This window comes from Vanacampus margaritifer, chromosome 10 (assembly GCF_051991255.1).
Source record: "Vanacampus margaritifer isolate UIUO_Vmar chromosome 10, RoL_Vmar_1.0, whole genome shotgun sequence".
NCBI classification, from domain to species: Eukaryota; Metazoa; Chordata; class Actinopteri; order Syngnathiformes; family Syngnathidae; genus Vanacampus; species Vanacampus margaritifer.
Genome location: NC_135441.1, coordinates 21,419,899 through 21,439,713, shown reverse-complemented (window position 1 = coordinate 21,439,713; position 19,815 = coordinate 21,419,899). Strand labels below are relative to the sequence as shown.

At 37.6% G+C, this 19,815-nt stretch overlaps 1 protein-coding gene across 1 annotated transcript in view; it reads right to left on the bottom strand.

Annotated features, from left to right (window-relative positions):
• The window catches only part of flt4 (fms related receptor tyrosine kinase 4), a 59,188-nt gene extending 41,853 nt beyond the window's left edge, over positions 1 to 17,335 (bottom strand). The window contains exon 1 of the mRNA XM_077577846.1: positions 17,140 to 17,335. Coding sequence (XP_077433972.1) covers positions 17,140 to 17,197 — 58 coding nt within the window. The 5' untranslated portion in view covers positions 17,198 to 17,335. The remainder of the gene's footprint in view (positions 1 to 17,139) is intronic.
• Between the last annotated feature and the right edge of the window lie 2,480 nt (positions 17,336 to 19,815).

The window sequence follows — 19,815 nt, the reverse complement described above, 5'->3', positions numbered from 1 at the left end:
TGTGGGGAAATCAGCTTGTTTGCAACATGGCCCTGGTTGATCTCTTATACTCTGCTGCCACCTGCTGGCCGTTTTTGTACCATTGCTTTACCCGTTCTATGCAGTTCAGAGGCGGCATCAAAGCCTTCTGTATGCGCTAGAAAATACGACCAAATAGAGCGTATTCCGGGACACTAATGATTGAGGTTAGGAAGAGACTGAGGTTGTCGGATGGTTGACGTTACAAAATATGTAGTCAACAGTAAAATTATTACTGGCCTGTTTGATCAGTCAGATAGATACTCGTCTTCCAAACAGGTGAGTTTTTTTCTTCTTCTTTTTTTTCTGGAGAGCTCAGTATTGTTCATTCGGTAATTTAACCGATTTGACATGTCATCATCATTGCTCTCTTTTTTTTTTTTTTTTTTTTTTTGTATGTGGGTGAGAATGTGTATGTGCGTGTGTGCGTGCGTGTGAGTGTGTGTGTATTCGTTAGTTCACCTTAAAAATCCCATACCGTTCACCTAAACCGAACACTTCCAGCCAGAGTCGTGAGGCCGTCAGGAGACCCGAGGAAGGACCAAAGAAGAGAAAGGAATTTTCTAGTTCCTGATTGTAAAATGGCCACAAGTTTGGGGGTAAAAAAATGGTTCTTCCTTTTCATGAATTTGAAAAGAATCAGCATTATAGCAATCGATCTCTGTGACGTGTACGGGCATATCTGAAATACGCTTTAGTTGACCAAGTCCACAATGGAAGATGTTATTAACTTGTAGAAGTAAAAAGTTTGAAGTTGAACCATGACGAAAAGACAAGTCTTTTGTCGTACATTCGCTATTTAGTGATTAAAAAATAATAATAATACTGGAACCGTCAGAATGACGTGATTATTAATAGAAGATACTTGAGTTTTAAATACCAGCAAATTATTGTCAGTGTGTAAAATGCTGTAAATTAATTATTTTTCTAATCTTGAAAGGGCAGTCTTTTGTTTAATTAGTTTTAGTACGGCAAGGAGCCGACATTTCTTTGTAAGGTCACACTCCGTGAGACTTTTATGGGCCATTGTTTGGCTGTACTGAATGCTGGAAGTTATTAATGTGTTTTTCTCTTGTTTCCACCCACAGTTGAGATTACAAATTTGAAGAAATAGATTAGCTCCCTAGATTCTTCTCTGAGAAACAGCCACAAATAAGTTATGTACAGCCATGACTTTACACTTCACGCTTTGTTGCAGCAGTCAGTTTTTCACTGCCCTCTGCAGCCTCTTCTATTTATCCATCCAATTTTTTTTTCCCGCTCCCTCAATCTCCTCTTGAATACAATTTATCTTCTGTAAGAGGAGAGCCTCATTCGACTTTATTTTGTTGCTGTTAGCATACTGACCGGCGCTAGATTGTTTTCAGAGTTTGCCACGATCATTCACACTCATTTGGAAACCTATTAAGTTTTCAATAAACTTAACATGTAGCTAGCATGCAGCTAAATTTACATATCAACAATAAAATCCTTCAATAATTCACACTTTCACATTTAAAAAACATTTTAAAGCACCTAATTATAAGTAGTAGTGTTTTCGGTCATTTTTTAGTGCAACGGTTTCTAAAAATGATACAAATAAATAATTTAGGATTGGTCGTGTTGGTCCTCTCATGCAACTGAGCCATTATTCCAACCACAAACTCTTAATTTACGACCAACTACGCCATCATGTTGTGATTCTCAAAGTGTGGCACATGGGCTCCCTCAAGTGGTACACAAATGAATTACTGCCCAAGTACGGTTCAGTTGTATTTGCAATGTTTAAAACTTTTTTTTTTTTTTTGTACAAATTCATTTTAAAATATTGAATAATTAATAATAATATATATAAATAATATTTAAAAAAAATGCTTATGACATATACCATATATATTTTGACTTTTTAATTTTTTTCATTTAATTTTATTTTATTTTTTTTATTCTTCTGGAGAGCTCAGTATTGTTCATGATATATATATATATTTTGACATTAATGGCATAAATGATAAATGTCTTTCACATAAAATAATGACTTTATTGCAGTTTAATTTCGATTTTACTTTTCATAATTTTTGTTCAGACATTTTTGTAGTGTTCCATCTTTAGTCAGATTTTTTTTTTCTTGGAATATTTAATCTTCTTTATTCCTGTAAACCCTACGGAGAACCCCCCACCCCATATCACAACTTTGTCCTCATAAAATTATGACTTTATGTATCATTTGAAGTTAATTACATAACATTTGGGCTTTGGTCTTTCATTCTTGTAATATAATTTTAGTGATAAAACATCTGTCTGTTTTTTTGGTAACTATCTCAGCTTGCTACACTACCGTGTTTCAGTGTCATTATAATGGTACCTGGAGATCCAATTATTTTTTGGGAGTGGGAGACCTACTTGGTGTCAAAAGTTTGAAAAACAGCCTATTCAGTGGCAAAAGTCAGTGCAATATATGAAATGTAACTTTGTCTCCACAGTGGCTTTGAAATAAATTACAACTCACCGGAACTAATGATTTCTTACTGCTGCTTTAGCAAAGCTTTAGGTAGGAGATCAGCCCAAGGGCTGTAGCTGAGCTGGCCGGTTTGAAGAAGCATGCAGGGGAGAAGTGTTTGGCAAGGAGATGAAATAGATGTTTGCATGTGCATTAAGTAGAGCCTTTAAATAAAATAAAAAAAGAAATATGTTGAGTTAATCCATATATATAGGCTGTGTACGAGGGGGTGCGTGGTTATAACCATTCCAGTTAACCCTTGATTGAATCAGCGTTTGCAGAAGGCTTTCGCGGGATTACCTAAAAACTGTATGATGGGCTGGCTTGTTGACAGCCACGTTATAAATTAAACACGTGGCAGGGTGAAATAAACAAATAACCAAGCTTCATGCTCTCGTTTCACATGCATTCCTGCAGCTGGCGCAAAGACAAGCACGCCATCTTTCAAATACGATGATCACTTCACACTCTATAGAATGATTAAATCACCGCTGGAAGAAAAAAAAAAAAAAAGTAAAAGCTTACTGATTCTGGACATTTATTTGCGAAATCAAGACATTTCTCTTGAGATATGCAGTGTTTGCGCTTTTGTGAAGCAATGTCAAAGTAATGTGCGTGTAGTTTTCGCCAGCTCGTGCAAGCAAATATTATTATTTTATTTTTTTCTGGAGAGCTCAGTATTGTTCATTTGGTAATTTTACTGATTTGACATGTCATCATCATTGCTCTGTTTTTTTTTGTATAAACTATTATTATTTTTATTATTTTTTTTTTTTGTATGTGGGTGAGTATATGTATGTATGTGTGTGTGTGCGTGCGTGCGAGTGTGTGTGTATTCATTAGTTCACCTAAAACCTATTAAAAAAGGAGACCCGAGGAAGGACCAAAGAAAAGAAAGGAAAGTGAAATCCAGCACCGGCCAGACACCACCCACCACCCACCGGGCCAAGCAAATATTAAAAAACAAAAGCTGAGTGGTCTATAAAACTTTGAGGCTGAACTAAAAGAGAAAATAACTTTATTATAGAACATCTCTATGGCTGGATGCAAGACTATTTTTCACCCGTGAGGAGAAATCAGTCAGAAGTACAGCAAAAGTAGTCAAAATATTAAGATTGCTTTAGCTAGCATGAGTTTGGTTAGCCATTAGGCTAACATGTGCTGGTAACTAACGTCACTTATTAGCTAATTCAGATCTTCCAATACGCCACTAAATTAAATGAAATAAATTACTCCAGGAAAAATAAAAAAATAAAATAAAATAAATAAATTACAATAGATATACTGTAATCATCTTCAAAATTCTAACCACTTACTTAAAAAAAAATGTTTTTACCTTTAATTTTTAAGTAGGCCTACTACATTTACTTGTAATATCAGGAAGAAAAAAATTGATACTGAAGTACATCATATGTCGGCTACTTCCAAACATTTACTCAGTTAATATTCTCAAAGGTGGCTTTAAAATTTACCAATGTTATTTTCTGTTAAAGTACTTTTACTCAAGTATCGATTACAGATACTTTAAACCAGACGAGCGTACAAGCGCTTTAAGATGTTTGGTAAGCATTAACACGATGATAATTGGCTATGGGTCACTTGAAACTAAATGTAAATAAACAGTTTAAAAAATACATTACATCCCAATACATCATACCCGTCATTTCAGCATTAGTTTGATTTGAATGTGAATCAGATCGAAAATGTGACGGAGCTTATAGCTACGGCTTCGCTTCCAGGCAAGAACGATGTGCAACTTGGCCGCTGTTAAACTGAAAAACAGAAGCCAGATAAACATTTGTAATTGGGTATAAAGGGAAATAAAACTAATTAGTTTGGGATATATATATATATATATACAACTGCCTGCAAAATATGCTGATACACTTTTTGTGCATATTTGCCTCAAGCTCAGATCCTGCTTTAAAACTGCAAATATCTTTCATGGCGGCTTAATTGTCTTTGCATAGCTTCCGCTAGTAATTTGTACCCCGCTGTGGCGCGTTATCCTCTCTTTTCGCATTTACAGTCCTGGTCTGATTGTAAGACCTAAAAAAGATGCACACGCACACACCCAGAGAAGGGATGAATCTTAAATATTGCCCCCGTTCTAATTCAAGTCAATGAATTTTTAAAAACAACACCCCGCAAGCAGAGGTTTATCCACCAAATGAAAAGAGGCTTACGAAAATGAACATTTCCATGTATATTCATTGCCGATATTAACATGTTTTTTTTTATTATTCCCATTTCCCACCATTTGAAGTAAACAATTTAAGATTTTCACAAGGCTGATCTCAAACTTTTAAATTAGTCGCAGTGTGCTATGGTAATGCGACAGTCTATCCACAGTCGACAAATCAAGATATTGATGACAGAGTGATATTCCGCACAGTGTCTGTGATTTGAAAAAAAATAAATAAATACATTTGGCCATACTAGAATAAAATGTAATTGCGCATCCACTACAGTAGGTGGCAGTGGCGCTCTCATTGTCAGAGAGTGTGCTAAGGATTATTAGCTCCTCTGCAGAGGTGTACTTTTGTACAATTTTACAGACAAACTCGACAAGGTGCAATTTCTGGAGAAATTGCATGGGAATGTTGAATGCTAATAGCTGAATGCTAATAGCTGAATGCTAATAGCTGAATGCTAATAGCTGAATGCTAATATTTGATATGCATATGGAATGCTTTATTATAACAATAATGTTAAATGACATTGGGGGAAAAAAATGGATGTTTAAGTTGCTGAGCTCGGAACATCGAATTTTGAATTGCTACTGCCACCTGTGGCCCAAAAAATGAAACTGCACACTCGCTTCTTCAAAAACACATAACGTTACATTCGCAGACAGTACTACTCTACACAAAAATCAAGTTTATGCGATATTCTATCTTCTCTCTCTCTCTCTCTCTCTCTCTCTATCTCTCTCTCTCTCTCTCTCTTTCTCTCTCTCTCTCTCTCTCTCTCTCTCTCTCTCTCTCTCTCTCTCTTTCTCTCTCTCTCTCTCTCTCTCACTCTCTCTCTCTCTCTCTCTGGAGAAATGAACAAACAATGAATTGTATTTATATAAACTGTGTGTATATATATATATATATATATACAGTATATATCCATCCATCCATTTTCTTAACCGCTTGTCCTCACAAGGGTCGCGGGGGTTGCTGGAGCCTATCCCAGCTGGCTTCGGGCAGTAGGCGGGGTAAACCCTGAACTGGTTGCCAGCCAATCGCAGTATATATATATATATACACTCACACAGTTCATATAAATACAATTCATTGTTTGTTCATTTCTCCAAATGGAGATTAAGGAAATGTAGTCAAATTCTCATCCTGGTCAATTTGTACAATGGATTAGTAAATACCGATACCAGGTATCTCTTTTAGGCTGCGGTCTAGAAATGAGAAGAATAGAAAATTAATGCATTAATGCAAATTTAAGGGAAATTATTCTATTGGCATATGTAGACCTTTCTTTAAAATGTTCTGTCATTGAACTCTTGTATTTATATCTACATGATTTTGTCATACTTGAACTTGTGACTCATCTTCAGTTTCAATCAACATCCTGGCTCATCCCTCCGGTGGATGGATTATTGCATACAAAATATTCTTCCCGCATTTGGGAACTATTACCCCCCCCCCCCCCCCCAATAAGATTAAAATTAAAGCCCAAGCAAAAATGGTAGGTTTATATTTGATTCGTCCACAACTCTCTTCCAAATTGTTTTTCTAAAATTATAATTTCAAAGAGTTTCACAGCCCTGCTAAGAATGAAACATAATTGTATGAGTGTATAAATAAAACACAAGCGCAAATATTCCGTAAGAAAAGCATTCAGATACATTTGGCATTATGTTAGAGGAATGCTTATGAATCTTTTCCGTTTTAGATCGAATTTGAATTCATCTTCTATATTGCTGAGCTTTCTTCCTTGTGGTTTTGGTCTCCGTCAAGGATCACCGACCTCTCTGCCTTCAATGCGGGGGACGCACCTGCTGACTCTAGATAAATCACACGTGCATGTGCAAGCAAAAGCTGCCACAAGGCACTCTAAGACAGTTAAAAATGTAAAGCTCCTTTTGACAGGCAGACGAACGCGAGGCGAGCGTCACCAAAAAAGGTGCACATGACGACAATCCTTCTCTTCATGGGAAGGGAGGAAGGCGCGTGAAAAGCATGTGTGGAAAGCGCCGCTATGTTTTCCCTGGCCGGCAAATTTCCTGTTTTCTTTATCATCGTCGCTCGTCTCCCACTTCCCTTTTTCACGGACGGCGAAGGCGATGTTGCCGCTCGCGTTTCCTTGCGCCTGCGTCGTTTTGCTCCCTGAGCTGTCGTACGGCAGGAACAGGAAAAGAGCAGCATGGCGTAAACAAACAAGCATAAAGGACGCATCGTGGGAGTTATGAAGGGATTTTTTTTTTTTTTTATGTATATATGTTTTAGCTGATTGCTGTACAACGCCATAATTACTCTTGAGATTGACAGGCTTGGTTTATATTCCCTATTGAAGTCGAATACTTGAATGAGAAAACGCTGAATGGATTTGTTTCCCGTGGGGCGGTACAAGAATAACAGGAGTCAACATTTTTGATTGGCGAGTATACGATCAAACGTATTTGTGAGTACGTTCCAACACACTCGCAAATACGTTCGAACGTACTGGTAGGCTAAACGCTACAAACGGGGTATCACTTGCGCTTGTGAAAAAAAAGAAGTTTTTTTTAAGCATTTGGCCCACATTATTCGAATACGTAAAATATTTATTCAGAATTTTTTTTATTGTTATGTCTGCAGTGCATGATTTAGGTTTGGCATTTTTTTCCCATAATGCCACGGGGTATTGAGCGTTGCATTATGGGAAAGTAAGCTATGTTTGTAGCATTTAGCATATTAGTATGTTCGAACATATTTGCGAGTACATTGGAATGCATTGAAATACATTTCCAGTGTACGCGCCGGGTAACAATTCTAATTTCCTCAATTGGTTTAATTTGGATTCACAAAAGATCAGTTCGATGTGATTTTGATTCACTTCGCTTAAATCCATCAATTCTTCTTAAATATCAAGGGACACGATAAAAACTCCACAAATATTAAATTCCAAATACAATTCATGATTTAGGTTTGGCATTTTTTTCCCATAATGCCACAGGTTATTGAGCGTTGCATTATGGGAAAATAAGCTATGTTTGTAGCATTTAGCATATTAGTATGTTCGAACATATTTGCGAGTACATTGGAATGCAATGAAATACATTTCCAGTGTACGCGCCGGGTAACAATTCTAATTTCCTCAATTGGTTTAATTTGGATTCACAAAAGATCAGTTCGATGTGATTTTGATTCACTTCACTTAAATCCATCAATTCTTCTTAAATATCAAGGGACATGATAAAAACTCCACAAATATTAAATTCCAAATACAGTTTTGCAGAGGTTGATTAATGGCAGTAACATGTGTTATAATATTGACATCAGCAAGGATGAGATGAAAACATTTTCAAAATTCTAATTCAATAATTGTAAATATAATATAAAAAGGATTCTGAATTGTCTTAAAGTGCAATAAGTCAGCTCTTTCATACATGTAAGAAAATACTTTTGAATTCATGTGAATAGTCAATTTCAAGAAAACAGTAAGATACAAAATTATTAATTTATGGGAAAAAAGAGTAATTAACATAATCGATTTATGGTTTTATGAATCGATATCAGGCTGGAAAAGGAAAATCGATTCAATATTGATTATTTGATTTTTTAAACCCAGTCTTCCTGTTTAATTTTGCTTTATATATATATATATATATATATATATATATATATATATATATATAAGTCATATGGTGCCCAAAGCTTTACAAAGCCACCCATTCAAGGACACTTTGACATGGTAACCACTCACCAGGTGTGAGGATCGAACCCACAACCTCACAGATGGGAGACGCCACTCTACCACAGAGCCATGCCGCCCCATGCCTGAGCTATGCCCTACATTCAAACGTACTCGCCAATCAAAAAATGTTCCCTTCACATTGGCAGTTCCACGGTCCGTACATGCCAGTGACGAGAAATCTGGCCAAGGGCCAAAACTGGGGCCACTCTGCACCTCCGGTGAAGGACGGGAGGCCATTTAGGCCACGGAGCAGACCCGCTCTGTGGATGTGGAGTCCCAGCCTCGGTCTCTAATATACTCCCTCTGACTCCCCTAAAAGAAAAGGTCGGCTTCCTCCGTCATCCGGAGCCAGGAGATGGCCTGACTCGGCTTTGATTTCATTGTTCGCATGAAGGGGGATGACATCCACTACGTCGCTGTCCTCGCCACTATTGGGGCAGTTTGGTCTTTCCAACATCCTGCCAAGGATGCGGCCACAAGCCATCTGGCTCGGCTTCCTATGTTGAAATCGTGGGTCCCAGCCTATTTACTTCCCGTACCTGCCTCACAGGAACACTCTGTGTCGCGATTCATTTTTTTGCGTGCCATCATTCTTAGCGCCGTCCCCCTGCTGAGGCATCCAGTGTGAGCGATGGATGACATTTCAATGATGAGGCAGTGAAAATTTCCCTTTGAGCACACAGAGCACTAAAGACGAGGGCTCCTGTGTTGTCTCCAAAGGTCCTAAAACTGTCAGGCTGCAGTAACTCCCCCAAAGGTTAAACTTTCAAGTGCGCTTGTTATCCGATTCCTAGAGACCGTGCTCACATACACAAGTCCAGGACAGAGGTTAACACCATGCTTATTACCTAAAAGGAGGGAAGCTGGTGATTTTGAAAAGTTTTTCCCACTGACCTCTTACTTATGAATGTCAAGCATCGAGAGGTGTGATAGGTTAAGAGTGCGTATGCAACCACATCGCAATCGCTGGGAAGCAATTGGAACATAATAGCAAGGGTGGCTCTCTTTACGCTTCCGAGTGTTCTAATGATGCTTGTTGCTAAGCAACATGGCACTTTGGAGCATTGTAATGTTCGCCGAACAGTCCCCGCGTTTAGGATACGGTTTCCATTCGAACGTGTGTGGAATGTTCAAGCAACGGAAGCTCGAGACGGCAGTAAACATTTTCCTCGGTGTGATGGTTTGACTTGCAAACGGTTCAATGTTTTCAAGATGCATGATTGACATCGATATTAATTGGAAAAGGCTTTTGATGGAGTGGACGACTGCATTTTTTATGACAAAATTGTAGGAATTTGATATGGATTAAGTCCTACCTGGAAGGTAGAGAAGATGATGTCAGGTCTATTATGCGTTAAAAAGGTTCAAGGTTATTTTAGTTAACGAAAACTAACAAAAAAAATGTAAAACTAAAATTCAAAAAAAAAAATTTTTTACGGAATTTGAAAAAATGAAAATACTTTTAAAGAAACGAAAACTAACTGAAACTACATTTTATGTTTACAAAATTAACTAAAACTCACTGTAATTATAGCGAAAATGTCCTTCGTTGTAGTTTTTGGTAATTAATTTAATATATGAACCTTTGGGGATAATTTTAAATGTGATTTTAAGCATATTTATTTCGATATCAATCGGAATAAAGACGTTTGAAAGTGTGTCACATAGAAGTGATGTCATCTAAGAGCAGCCAATAAAAAAAGCTGCTTCAGATGACGACGCTTTTAGGTGACAATTTTGCGTGCTTGACTTTTGGCTGCAATGGCTCGGCTTGCCTGCTTTATTCCATTTAACTCAGCCGAAATGCAACGCTAGGTAAGAAATGTGTTACTTTTTTCATTTTACTATGGTATTCATTAAATATTGCGCTAAAACTAATATTGAAACCAACAAAAAAAAACTAAAACTAATAAAAACTAACAGAATCTAAACACTAATTAAAACTAACTTAATTAAAAAAAAAAAAAAAATTAAAAAAAAAAAAATATATATATATATATATATATAATAAACCTGCCTTGGGAGTGCCTCAAGGTTCTGTTTTGGGTCCCTTATTGTTCACAATGTACATTAATGACTTTCCAGTTTTTGTTACAAATGTCTCCAACAAAAACTCACCCAAAAATAAAAAGCTGAGCTAACTTGGGCACATTTACATTGTAAAATGTTGTAAATAAATTAACATTCAAACACAATGTGTGAAGTTGTGAACTCGTGAAAATGGTCAGCAATGAAGAACATGTCTACTTCATGATAATTTACCACAGCGGAAGCACTTGTGTGTCTAATCGTGCGCACTTTCGACGAAAGGTTAATTACGTGTGAATAAGTTATAATGAAATGGATCTCTTGTAGTTGCTGAGTGCAAAATCAAAGTCAGGTGCAAAGTGGTTGGAACGGTCGAAAACAGAAAATCAACATGGAAATTAATCATTTACCCTGAGTATGTTTTGTTTTTTCCAAAGAAAACAAGCAGGGGATGGATGGATGAAAGTAAGACAGCAAAGTGGCTACAGTGCATGAATGAATGAATGAGTGAATTGAGGGAAGAAGTGAGGCTAATAGTACGGAAAAGGAGATACTGGATTGCTGTGAGGAGTTAATTGGGTGGGTAAGGATGGACAGAGGATTAATGGCAGAATTGATGAATGGCAACATTGACGGAAGGAATGTGAGTGGAGGGATTGATCTTGAATTCATTCATGTGATGTTAGCAACCCATCTAGAAGATAAGAGCTAGCGACACACGGTATGATATGATGCGTATGCTATTTTGTCCAAATGGGAGTCACAAAAATGCCAGTGCAGCAGGTAAAGTCGATTTTCCCCCTGCCTGTTTTGTTAATGAAGCTGTCACGGATGAAATGCTTCATTTCAAAGATGACGCTGCATTTTTACATATAGATGCACAGAAAATGCAAAAAAAAAAAAAAATGAAAACAAAAAAAATGCCACAGATGGTTTCCATCAACAATCTTCCACCATCTGCCTCAAATAAAAACCAAATATCAAAATTTATAGAAACATGGTCTACGTATATAGAATTTTTTAACCTAATTCTGGTTACTTAATTCTGCCTGTTAGCGAGAGCCACCACATCGTGATAACTTACGTTGATGTTTCTGCATTTGGCAATTTATTATTATATTATATTATTAGTATGGGATTTTTTTTAATAGGTTTTAGGTGAACTGATGAATACACACACACTCGCACGCACGCACATACACATACAAAAAATATATATATATATATATATATATATATATATATATATATATATATATATATATATATAAATAAATAAAAAAAAGGAGCGCAATGATGACATGTCAAATCGAATGAACAATACTGAGCTCTAAAGAAAGAAGAAGAAAAAAAAAAAATCTTCCACCAACGAGGACACATTTTTGGCCTTGTGTGTAAATTCCTGCAGTTGAAAGAGCTTATCTCTCAACTTTGGTCATGTTTGGGCTGTTGGTGCTCGAACCTGATGTGAAAGCGACTGACCACACATGTATATGCCCAGAGAGGCCGCTAGTGCTGAATGAAGAACTGGTCTCCATTTATTTGGACTGCGGCAAAATTCACACGTGGGCCAGCAGAATTCCTCCCTCCTGGGTTTTACTCTCCAGCTGATAGAAGAAAAATATTCGAGGACGTGCCCTGGTGCAGTCCCGAGGCCGTATCGTGAGATCAGCGCAGGGAAATCGTGGTTTTTGTTGGCTCAAAATGAGTCAACCATAAAAGTGGACCACCGCAATAACAGCCAGAACTGAGAGTCACATGATCCGATCAAGTGGAGATACGCGTACTTAAAACATCTTAAAGCAACATTGACGCCGTCAAAGATCTTTCAGTTCCTCGCGCCTCGCCTCTTTAATCAGCGCGTCTTTCAATGGCTAATTACGCTTCAATAAATACAAGGAAGCCGAGCAGAGATGAATCTTTCCTTTACTGCAGACTCAATGCAATTTAATCTTTTATACCAGCCAAGTTGCACTTTTTACGAGGCAAGAAATTCCGCAGCTCTTTTAATAGGAGCGGCGTCTTTCAAACTCAAGGCAGGGAAGCGTGAAAGACAGATATTAGAAAAGTGATTTGAGCTTTGACGCTTGAAGCTTCGCAAATGTGTCGACCCGTCTCTCTGTGATAACGTTATGTGGGCCCCACCGTCGCCCCTCCTCTCTCTCTATGATGACAACGATGCATACATAACACTTATGTCACCCTCACGCATCTTGTTTTCTTTTCATGTCAAGACTGTGTATGGTAGAAAGAGCGTGGAACTGTTAAGACGGTTAAGAAGAAGCGTGGGTTCGAAAGCCATCACTGATGACTGTGATTGGCCAGCAACCAAGTTGAACGTGTATCGTGCCTCTCGCGTAAAGTCAGCTTGCGTAAGCTTACTGAAGACTGTGAACGGACGCTAAAGAAAAAAGATGGCACGTCAAGCTTGAAGTGCAGTGTTGTTTCCAACAGTGATGACGTAATCATTTTCTCGACAAGCTAAACGTGTATTTTCGGAATTAAAAATGGTGACGCTAGAATTTTGCTAAAAATCAAATATACAATAAATTCTCACCAGGAACTAGCAAAACAAATGTAATTGCTACTCAATCTGGTGACTGGTGGTTGTTATTACTTTAGCTAATGCTAAATGCTATACTGGTTTGTCATTTCAATAGTTGTAAATAAGTCAATGCACTCACCATTATCTAACCTTTTGTTGCTTGGTTCCGGCAACTGTTTACATCACGCCAGTTCTGCATTGTAACATTGGAAATACGCTGCCAACTCATTTACTTTTCTTTGGTCCTTCCTCGGGTTTCCTGACGGCCTCACAACTCTGGCTGGAAGTGTTCGGTTTAGGTGAACGGTATAGGATTTTTTAATAGGTTTTAGGTGAACTAATGAACGCACACACACTCGCACGCACTCACGCACTCACGCACATACAAAAAAAAAGAAAAAAAAAAGAGAGTAATGATGATGACATGTCAAATCGGTTAAATTACCGAATGAACAATACTGAGCTCTCCAGAAAAAAAAAGAAGAAGAAAAAAACTCACCTGTTTGGAAGACGAGTATCTATCTGACTGATCAAACAGGCCAGTAATAATTTTACTGTTGACTACATATTTTGTAACGTCAACCATCCGACAACCTCAGTCTCTTCCTAACCTCAATCATTAGTGTCCCGGAATACGCTCTATTTGGTCGTATTTTCTAGAGCATACAGAAGGCTTTGATGCCGCCTCTGCACTGCATAGAACGGGTAAAGCAATGGTACAAAAACGGCCAGCAGGTGGCAGCAGAGTATAAGAGATCAACCAGGGCCATGCTGCAAACAAGCTGATTTCCCCACAGTTCTATACAGATTTGTGAATAATGATAACACTTAGCTATATTTTAATGCTAATTGCTGCAAAACGGAAGCTGATAGAAATTTACGTTTTTCTCGATGAAAGAAGAGACCTTAATCTTTCTTTTGGTAGGTTCCATGTTTTTATAGCAATAGAACACAATATTCTGTGGGCCTTGCAAAATCAAGAAAATCAAGTAAAACAGCCAGGAGCGAAGGGGATTGCTTCAGTGAAAATGGCTGGGAGTGAATGAGTTAATAGTGCGTCTTGTTCCTCTAGGGGGAGTTGTCGTGGAATACGCTCTATTTGGTCTTTTTTTTTTTTTTTTTTGTGCATGGCAAAATAACCAATAAGGTCGGATTTGTTGGAGGAAATGTTGATATTTCCTACGATTCTTAGACACAGAAGCAAGAAGTACTTTTAGTTCCGGTATGATGAAACCACGCCTTCTAGCGGATGAGAATAAGAATTCAACCGTGAAAGTAAATAGGAAGGACTTTAACAGTGAAATTCCTTTTTATTTGGTTAATTGTATGAATTGCTATGAAAACTGTGTGATTGACATACACATGGCCCAAACAAACGGCTTAATAAGTGCTACGCCGGGACGGGATCTGCGTAACATTGGGACAAAACAATAGAGCTGGCGAAATGTGCTGGGACTTGGGACACGAGGCTCAAAAGTGGGAATGTCCCGGTTAAAACGCCACCTCTGGTCACCCTATATTACTCGCCAATGGACAAACTAACCGCTGGTAATAAAAAACTGTACTTGTTTACAGTCAAACCTCCGCCCACTGCAAAGATCACAATTGAGATTCAGCATCCCTCAAGGTGGTCAGTGGTCTTTTCTCTCTTTCTTGACAAGTTCAAACAAAATACGGACAGCAACAATGTCGTGGTTTTATGACATGTCATCATTTGCAGTGAGCTGTCTACACATGCAGTACTGTTCACTCCCCAGTTTGTGAAATATGCTACATATTGGAGTTGGGATTTTAGAAAGTGACTGTACCTTAAAAAAAACAAAAGAAAAAAAAACTTCATTAGCAGCTGTTAAGCAGTAATGAGCGATGAACAACTCCAACGTGCGTATCAAGTCTCTCTGAGCGAGACTGCAAATAAGCTCAGCTGTACTCACACATCACACAGCTTTCTAAAACCGATTTGCAGCTTCACTTCACAGCCAAATAACAAAACAAGTAGGTGACATCCCCTCACTTTTCACCAACGTAAGACAAATCTGACCCTCTGTTACTCCTGCCCATGTCAATCCAATCTACATCACTCTGACACTGTATTCACAGCACAGCCTACATGTACTAAATGTGTAGTCAGTCCTGTGGCGTTAACCCAATTGGACAAGCATTAACAAACATTACATTACACATGACAACATCATGCCTCCACCTGGTGCCTTACAAAATGCTGGGACACTGCGGGATTGCTCAATCTATCTATCTATCAATCTATGGCAAGCTAGCTAACTATGGCTGCATGTGGCTATCGATCTATCTATCTATCTATCTATCTATCTATCTATCTATCTATCTATCTATCTATCTATCTATCTATCCTATGGCAAGCTAGCTAGCTACATCACAATCCATCTATCTATCTATCTATCTATCTATCTATCTATGGCAAGCTAGTTAGCTACATCATAATCCATCTATCTATCTATCCATCTATCTATCTATCTATCTATCTATCTATCTATCTATCTATCTATCTATCCTATGGCAAGCTAGCTAGCTACATCACAATCCATCTATCTATCTATCTATCTATCTATCTATCTATCTATCTATGGCAAGCTAGTTAGCTACATCGCAATCCATCTATCTATCTATGGCAAGCTAGCTAGCTACGTCGCAATCTATCTAATCTATCTATCTCTCTATCTATCTATCTATCTATGGCAAGCTAGCTAGCTACATCGCAATCCATCTATCTATCTATCTATCTATCTATCTATCTATTTATCTATGGCAAGCTAGTTAGCTACATCGCAATCCATCTATCTATCTATCTATCTATGGCAAGCTAGCTAGCTACGTCGCAATCTATCTAATCTATCTATCTATATATCTATCTCTCTATCTATCTATCTATCTATGGCGAGCTAGCTAGCTACGTCGCAATCTATCTATCTATCTATCTATCTATTTATCTATGGCAAGCTAGCTAGCTACATCGCAATCCATCTATCTATCTATCTATCTATCTATCTATGGCAAGCTAGCTAGCTACGTCGCAATCTATCTATTTATCTATGGCAAGCTGGCTAGCTACATCGCAATCCATCTATCTATCTATCTATCTATCTATGGCAAGCTAGCTAGCTATGTCGCAATCTATCTATTTATCTATGGCAAGCTGGCTAGCTACATCGCAATCCATCTATCTATCTATCTATCTATGGCAAGCTAGCTAGCTACGTCGCAATCTATCTATCTATCTATCCATCCATCCATCCATCAAAACACCAATGGTATTTGTTATTGCCTTAGCTTGATCTGAAAAGCTATTTTTCACGGTTGCCACTTTTTTTGCACAGCATTACATTCATAAATGCTGATGCTGTTTCTAATGAGATAACAAGTTTGACATTGTGACAAAAGTATATTGCTAGCCATAACGTTGGACAGCCAGAAGCTGAGCTGCACTGTGTTTGTTAACGGACTAAATGTGTAGTGAGAACTCGTGCCGAGTAAGTTCTGTGAGGGAACACATATCGTCGGGCCATTACCTTTGCATTTAATTGAATAGTATACATTTTTTTTAATGGATAAGTATATATGAACAAAAGGACTAAAGAAAATGACGTGCAGGGCCGCATCTGGCCCACAAAACTACAATTTGACACTTGTGCTGTGAACGTTGTATTGTACTGTTAATCAAAGAGCACTATTACAGTGTGTAGTGACAGTGAGTGATCCAAACATGGTTCAGAAATAGATTAGGAAATTGTCCATAACATAAAACAAATATATATAAAATAAATAAATAGTCATTTGATGTACATTAAATTCATATTTTAATGGGCCTGAACAAAAAAAAAAAAAGCCGGGTGAAGCAAAAAGCATGGAGAAACCTCTGCACCTTCATGTCAGGTCAAATAAAATGTACTAATATGAAGACAAAACAATAATATGACAAGCATAAAAGAAAAAGGCCACTGTTGTGACAATGTGCCCTTTCCATGAAAGTTCTTTTGTTCTTCAATAGAACATTTGACTTAAATGGTAAAAAAAAAAAAAAAAATTCAATGTATCTATCTATGTTAATAATTAAAAAAAATACACTTTTAAACTTTGCGCCCCTCAAGTCCAACTTTTAGCGCGCGCAAAAAATGAGTTTTTGAAGTCTCCTCACCTGCTGCGCAAGCAACTCCAATCCACGTGCGATAGAAAAACTTCAAATGCGTCTTCATCTCCAATAACTCCTCTGTGCAAGAGCAACAGGTTGGCCGACGCCTCCACTAATTTGCGTGCGTGGAAATAATGAATTAAAGGAGGTGGAGGGAAAACTCCTCTGTGTGGGTTGATGTTGTTGTGAGTCCACGGCGGAGTTGGCTCAGGTGAAACTCGGCCGGGCGACGCGTGCGCTGCCTGCGTGCATGTGTTCTGGCCGTAGGGCAGATCCCAAATGCTGCATGCGTTTGTAAGTGTGTGTGTGTGTGTGTAGGGGGGGGGGGGAGCTTTGTGGAAAGGATGCATAGGAAGTGAATGAGTTCCCTTTTCCTTTGCTCGTGACTGGAGCAATCATTGGAGCGTGCGTGTCCAATAATGGGGACACTAAAGTTTAATGTCATCCTAATGGCTTAAAGACAGTGACATTCGAAAGTATACTCACGCTCACTCTTAAGTATAAGTAAAGGTCATTTCACTCAAAGTAAAAGTACACAACTCTAATACTTAAAACAAATTTTTTAAAGTACAGACTGACGTGTTCTGCAAATGAAAGTACAAACAATATTTTACTGCGCAGGCAATATTTGAAACCTTGATACAGCAATGAAAAAATATTTCCATAGATGTGCTTATGTTGTGAAATGGCTAACGACAAATTTAAATTAGCTACTGATAACAAATGACCTGCATGTGTTTTCCATAGATTGGACGATGAATTAAACCAATGATGATTATGTGTAATAGGAAACATGCATTGTATGTGCCGAATAAAAACTAGGGATGTTTGATACTACTTTTTTTTTATCGATACCAAATCTTCAGCACTCAGCGATACCAATACCAAGGGCCGATACAATCAGTACTTATGATACATAAAATTTCCCAAAAAACAATCACAGATTTTTTTTTAATGACATATATCCCAACTACAGCAAATTTCCTTAAAATTTAATTAAATTAATGACAGTAATATATTTTTTTCAATTTGCTCATAAAAGTCATTTTGCATAGAGCATACAATAAAATGAATTTAAAAAAAAAAGATAAATAAGATGAAACAAATAGTCCCAATCAAAATATGTGGTTGTACAACTTCTTTTTAAGAAACACATTGAAGTGCAAACAATTCAATTCAATACAATAACGCTTCAAGTAATTATTTTTTTTTGCTCTTTAAGACAATAAGGTTTGTATTTACCTTTAATTAGCTGTATGTAGCCGGTGTGACAGGGCGGTCATGTGACGCGCACGGCTTTGTCCTCCGTGGATGTAGCCAGCTACGTCCAGCGACATCAGCTGACAAAAAAAAAAGACGTAAAAAGGTAAATATAAACTTTATTGTCTTAAGGAGAGAAAAAAAAAGATTGTACAGACAAGATGAACGTTATTGACAAGACGTTGAAGCGCGAGCAGCGTCTTGCTAGCTAATACAGCGGGCTAATTTATTTGGGCTGGGAGATTGTTGAGAGCGTTTTAATCGTTCCATCGTGTGTACGCCATGCGTGAGATGAAAACCATCAGAGGAAGTGTAGCGTAAACGCGTTGTACATCAACTTGTCGATGTGAAAGAGATCCGCAAAAATCAAATCCAGATTGCTTCATATCTCGGTCTTCAGATAGCAAAAATATAACTGGATCAGACATGCGCCAGATGTGCTACGGAATTCAGTCCAAATCTTCGCAAAATGGATCCAGTCCGGTACTCTGGTGTCTTTTTCAACAAAGGGACTGTTGTGGTCTGGACTCATTTCCCAGATCTGCAACAAATTTGGACTAGAACTGATCTAGAGTAGCAAAGATGATGATGTAATAACAGGAAGTTTTGACATCTTTGTTAAGTTCTCCTTTGTAATATTTATAATTAATGAAGTTTCTATTTGATTTAAAAAAAAAAAAAGATAAGCAAATTTTATGAAAATGCGCAAAACAATGCAAGTTTCTATTTGATGTTATTTTGTGAATACTGACAGGAGCCTTTTTTTTTCTTCTTTTTTTTTTTACTAATTCCAGAAATATTTCAATTTCTTCGTCCCCCAAACATTTTTTTGTGATTACAATGTGTACGTATGTCGTATGACATAATATCCAGTCAAAATATGCGGAATGGTATCCGGATCTGACATCGTTTATTTGCAAATCCTGTTATCGATAAGCTAAAAAATCCACAAAATAATTATTTTTTAAATGTTCGGCTTTTTTCCCCATTCAGGTTTGTTTTCACTTTTTTTTTTAATTCAAGAAAAAAATAGGTGGATGTATGGAAACCTTGCTATTATCACACAAGTGTACAAAGCTGTTAACCAGTGTACTGTATATAGTAAAAAACTGAAATATTTCTAACACTATCATGCATGTTTCTGCCATTCAGTGTGCGGGAATTCTAATATAATGTGCGCCAAACCTTGTCATTATTATTGATGTCCCACACCTCCTTACAAAAACTTGTTTTTGTATAACCGTATACTTTCTGGCAAAAATAATTAATGCAGAGAAAAACATCCCGTCCTTGGCTGAGGTAACCATACCGTATGTCCTCGCGCTTGTGCCAGAAGTGTTTTGGGGGAATTTCTAATTGCTCAGCATTCCTAATGTCAACAGACATTTGTACAGAGTTACCGCAGGCATTTAGAAGATGCAA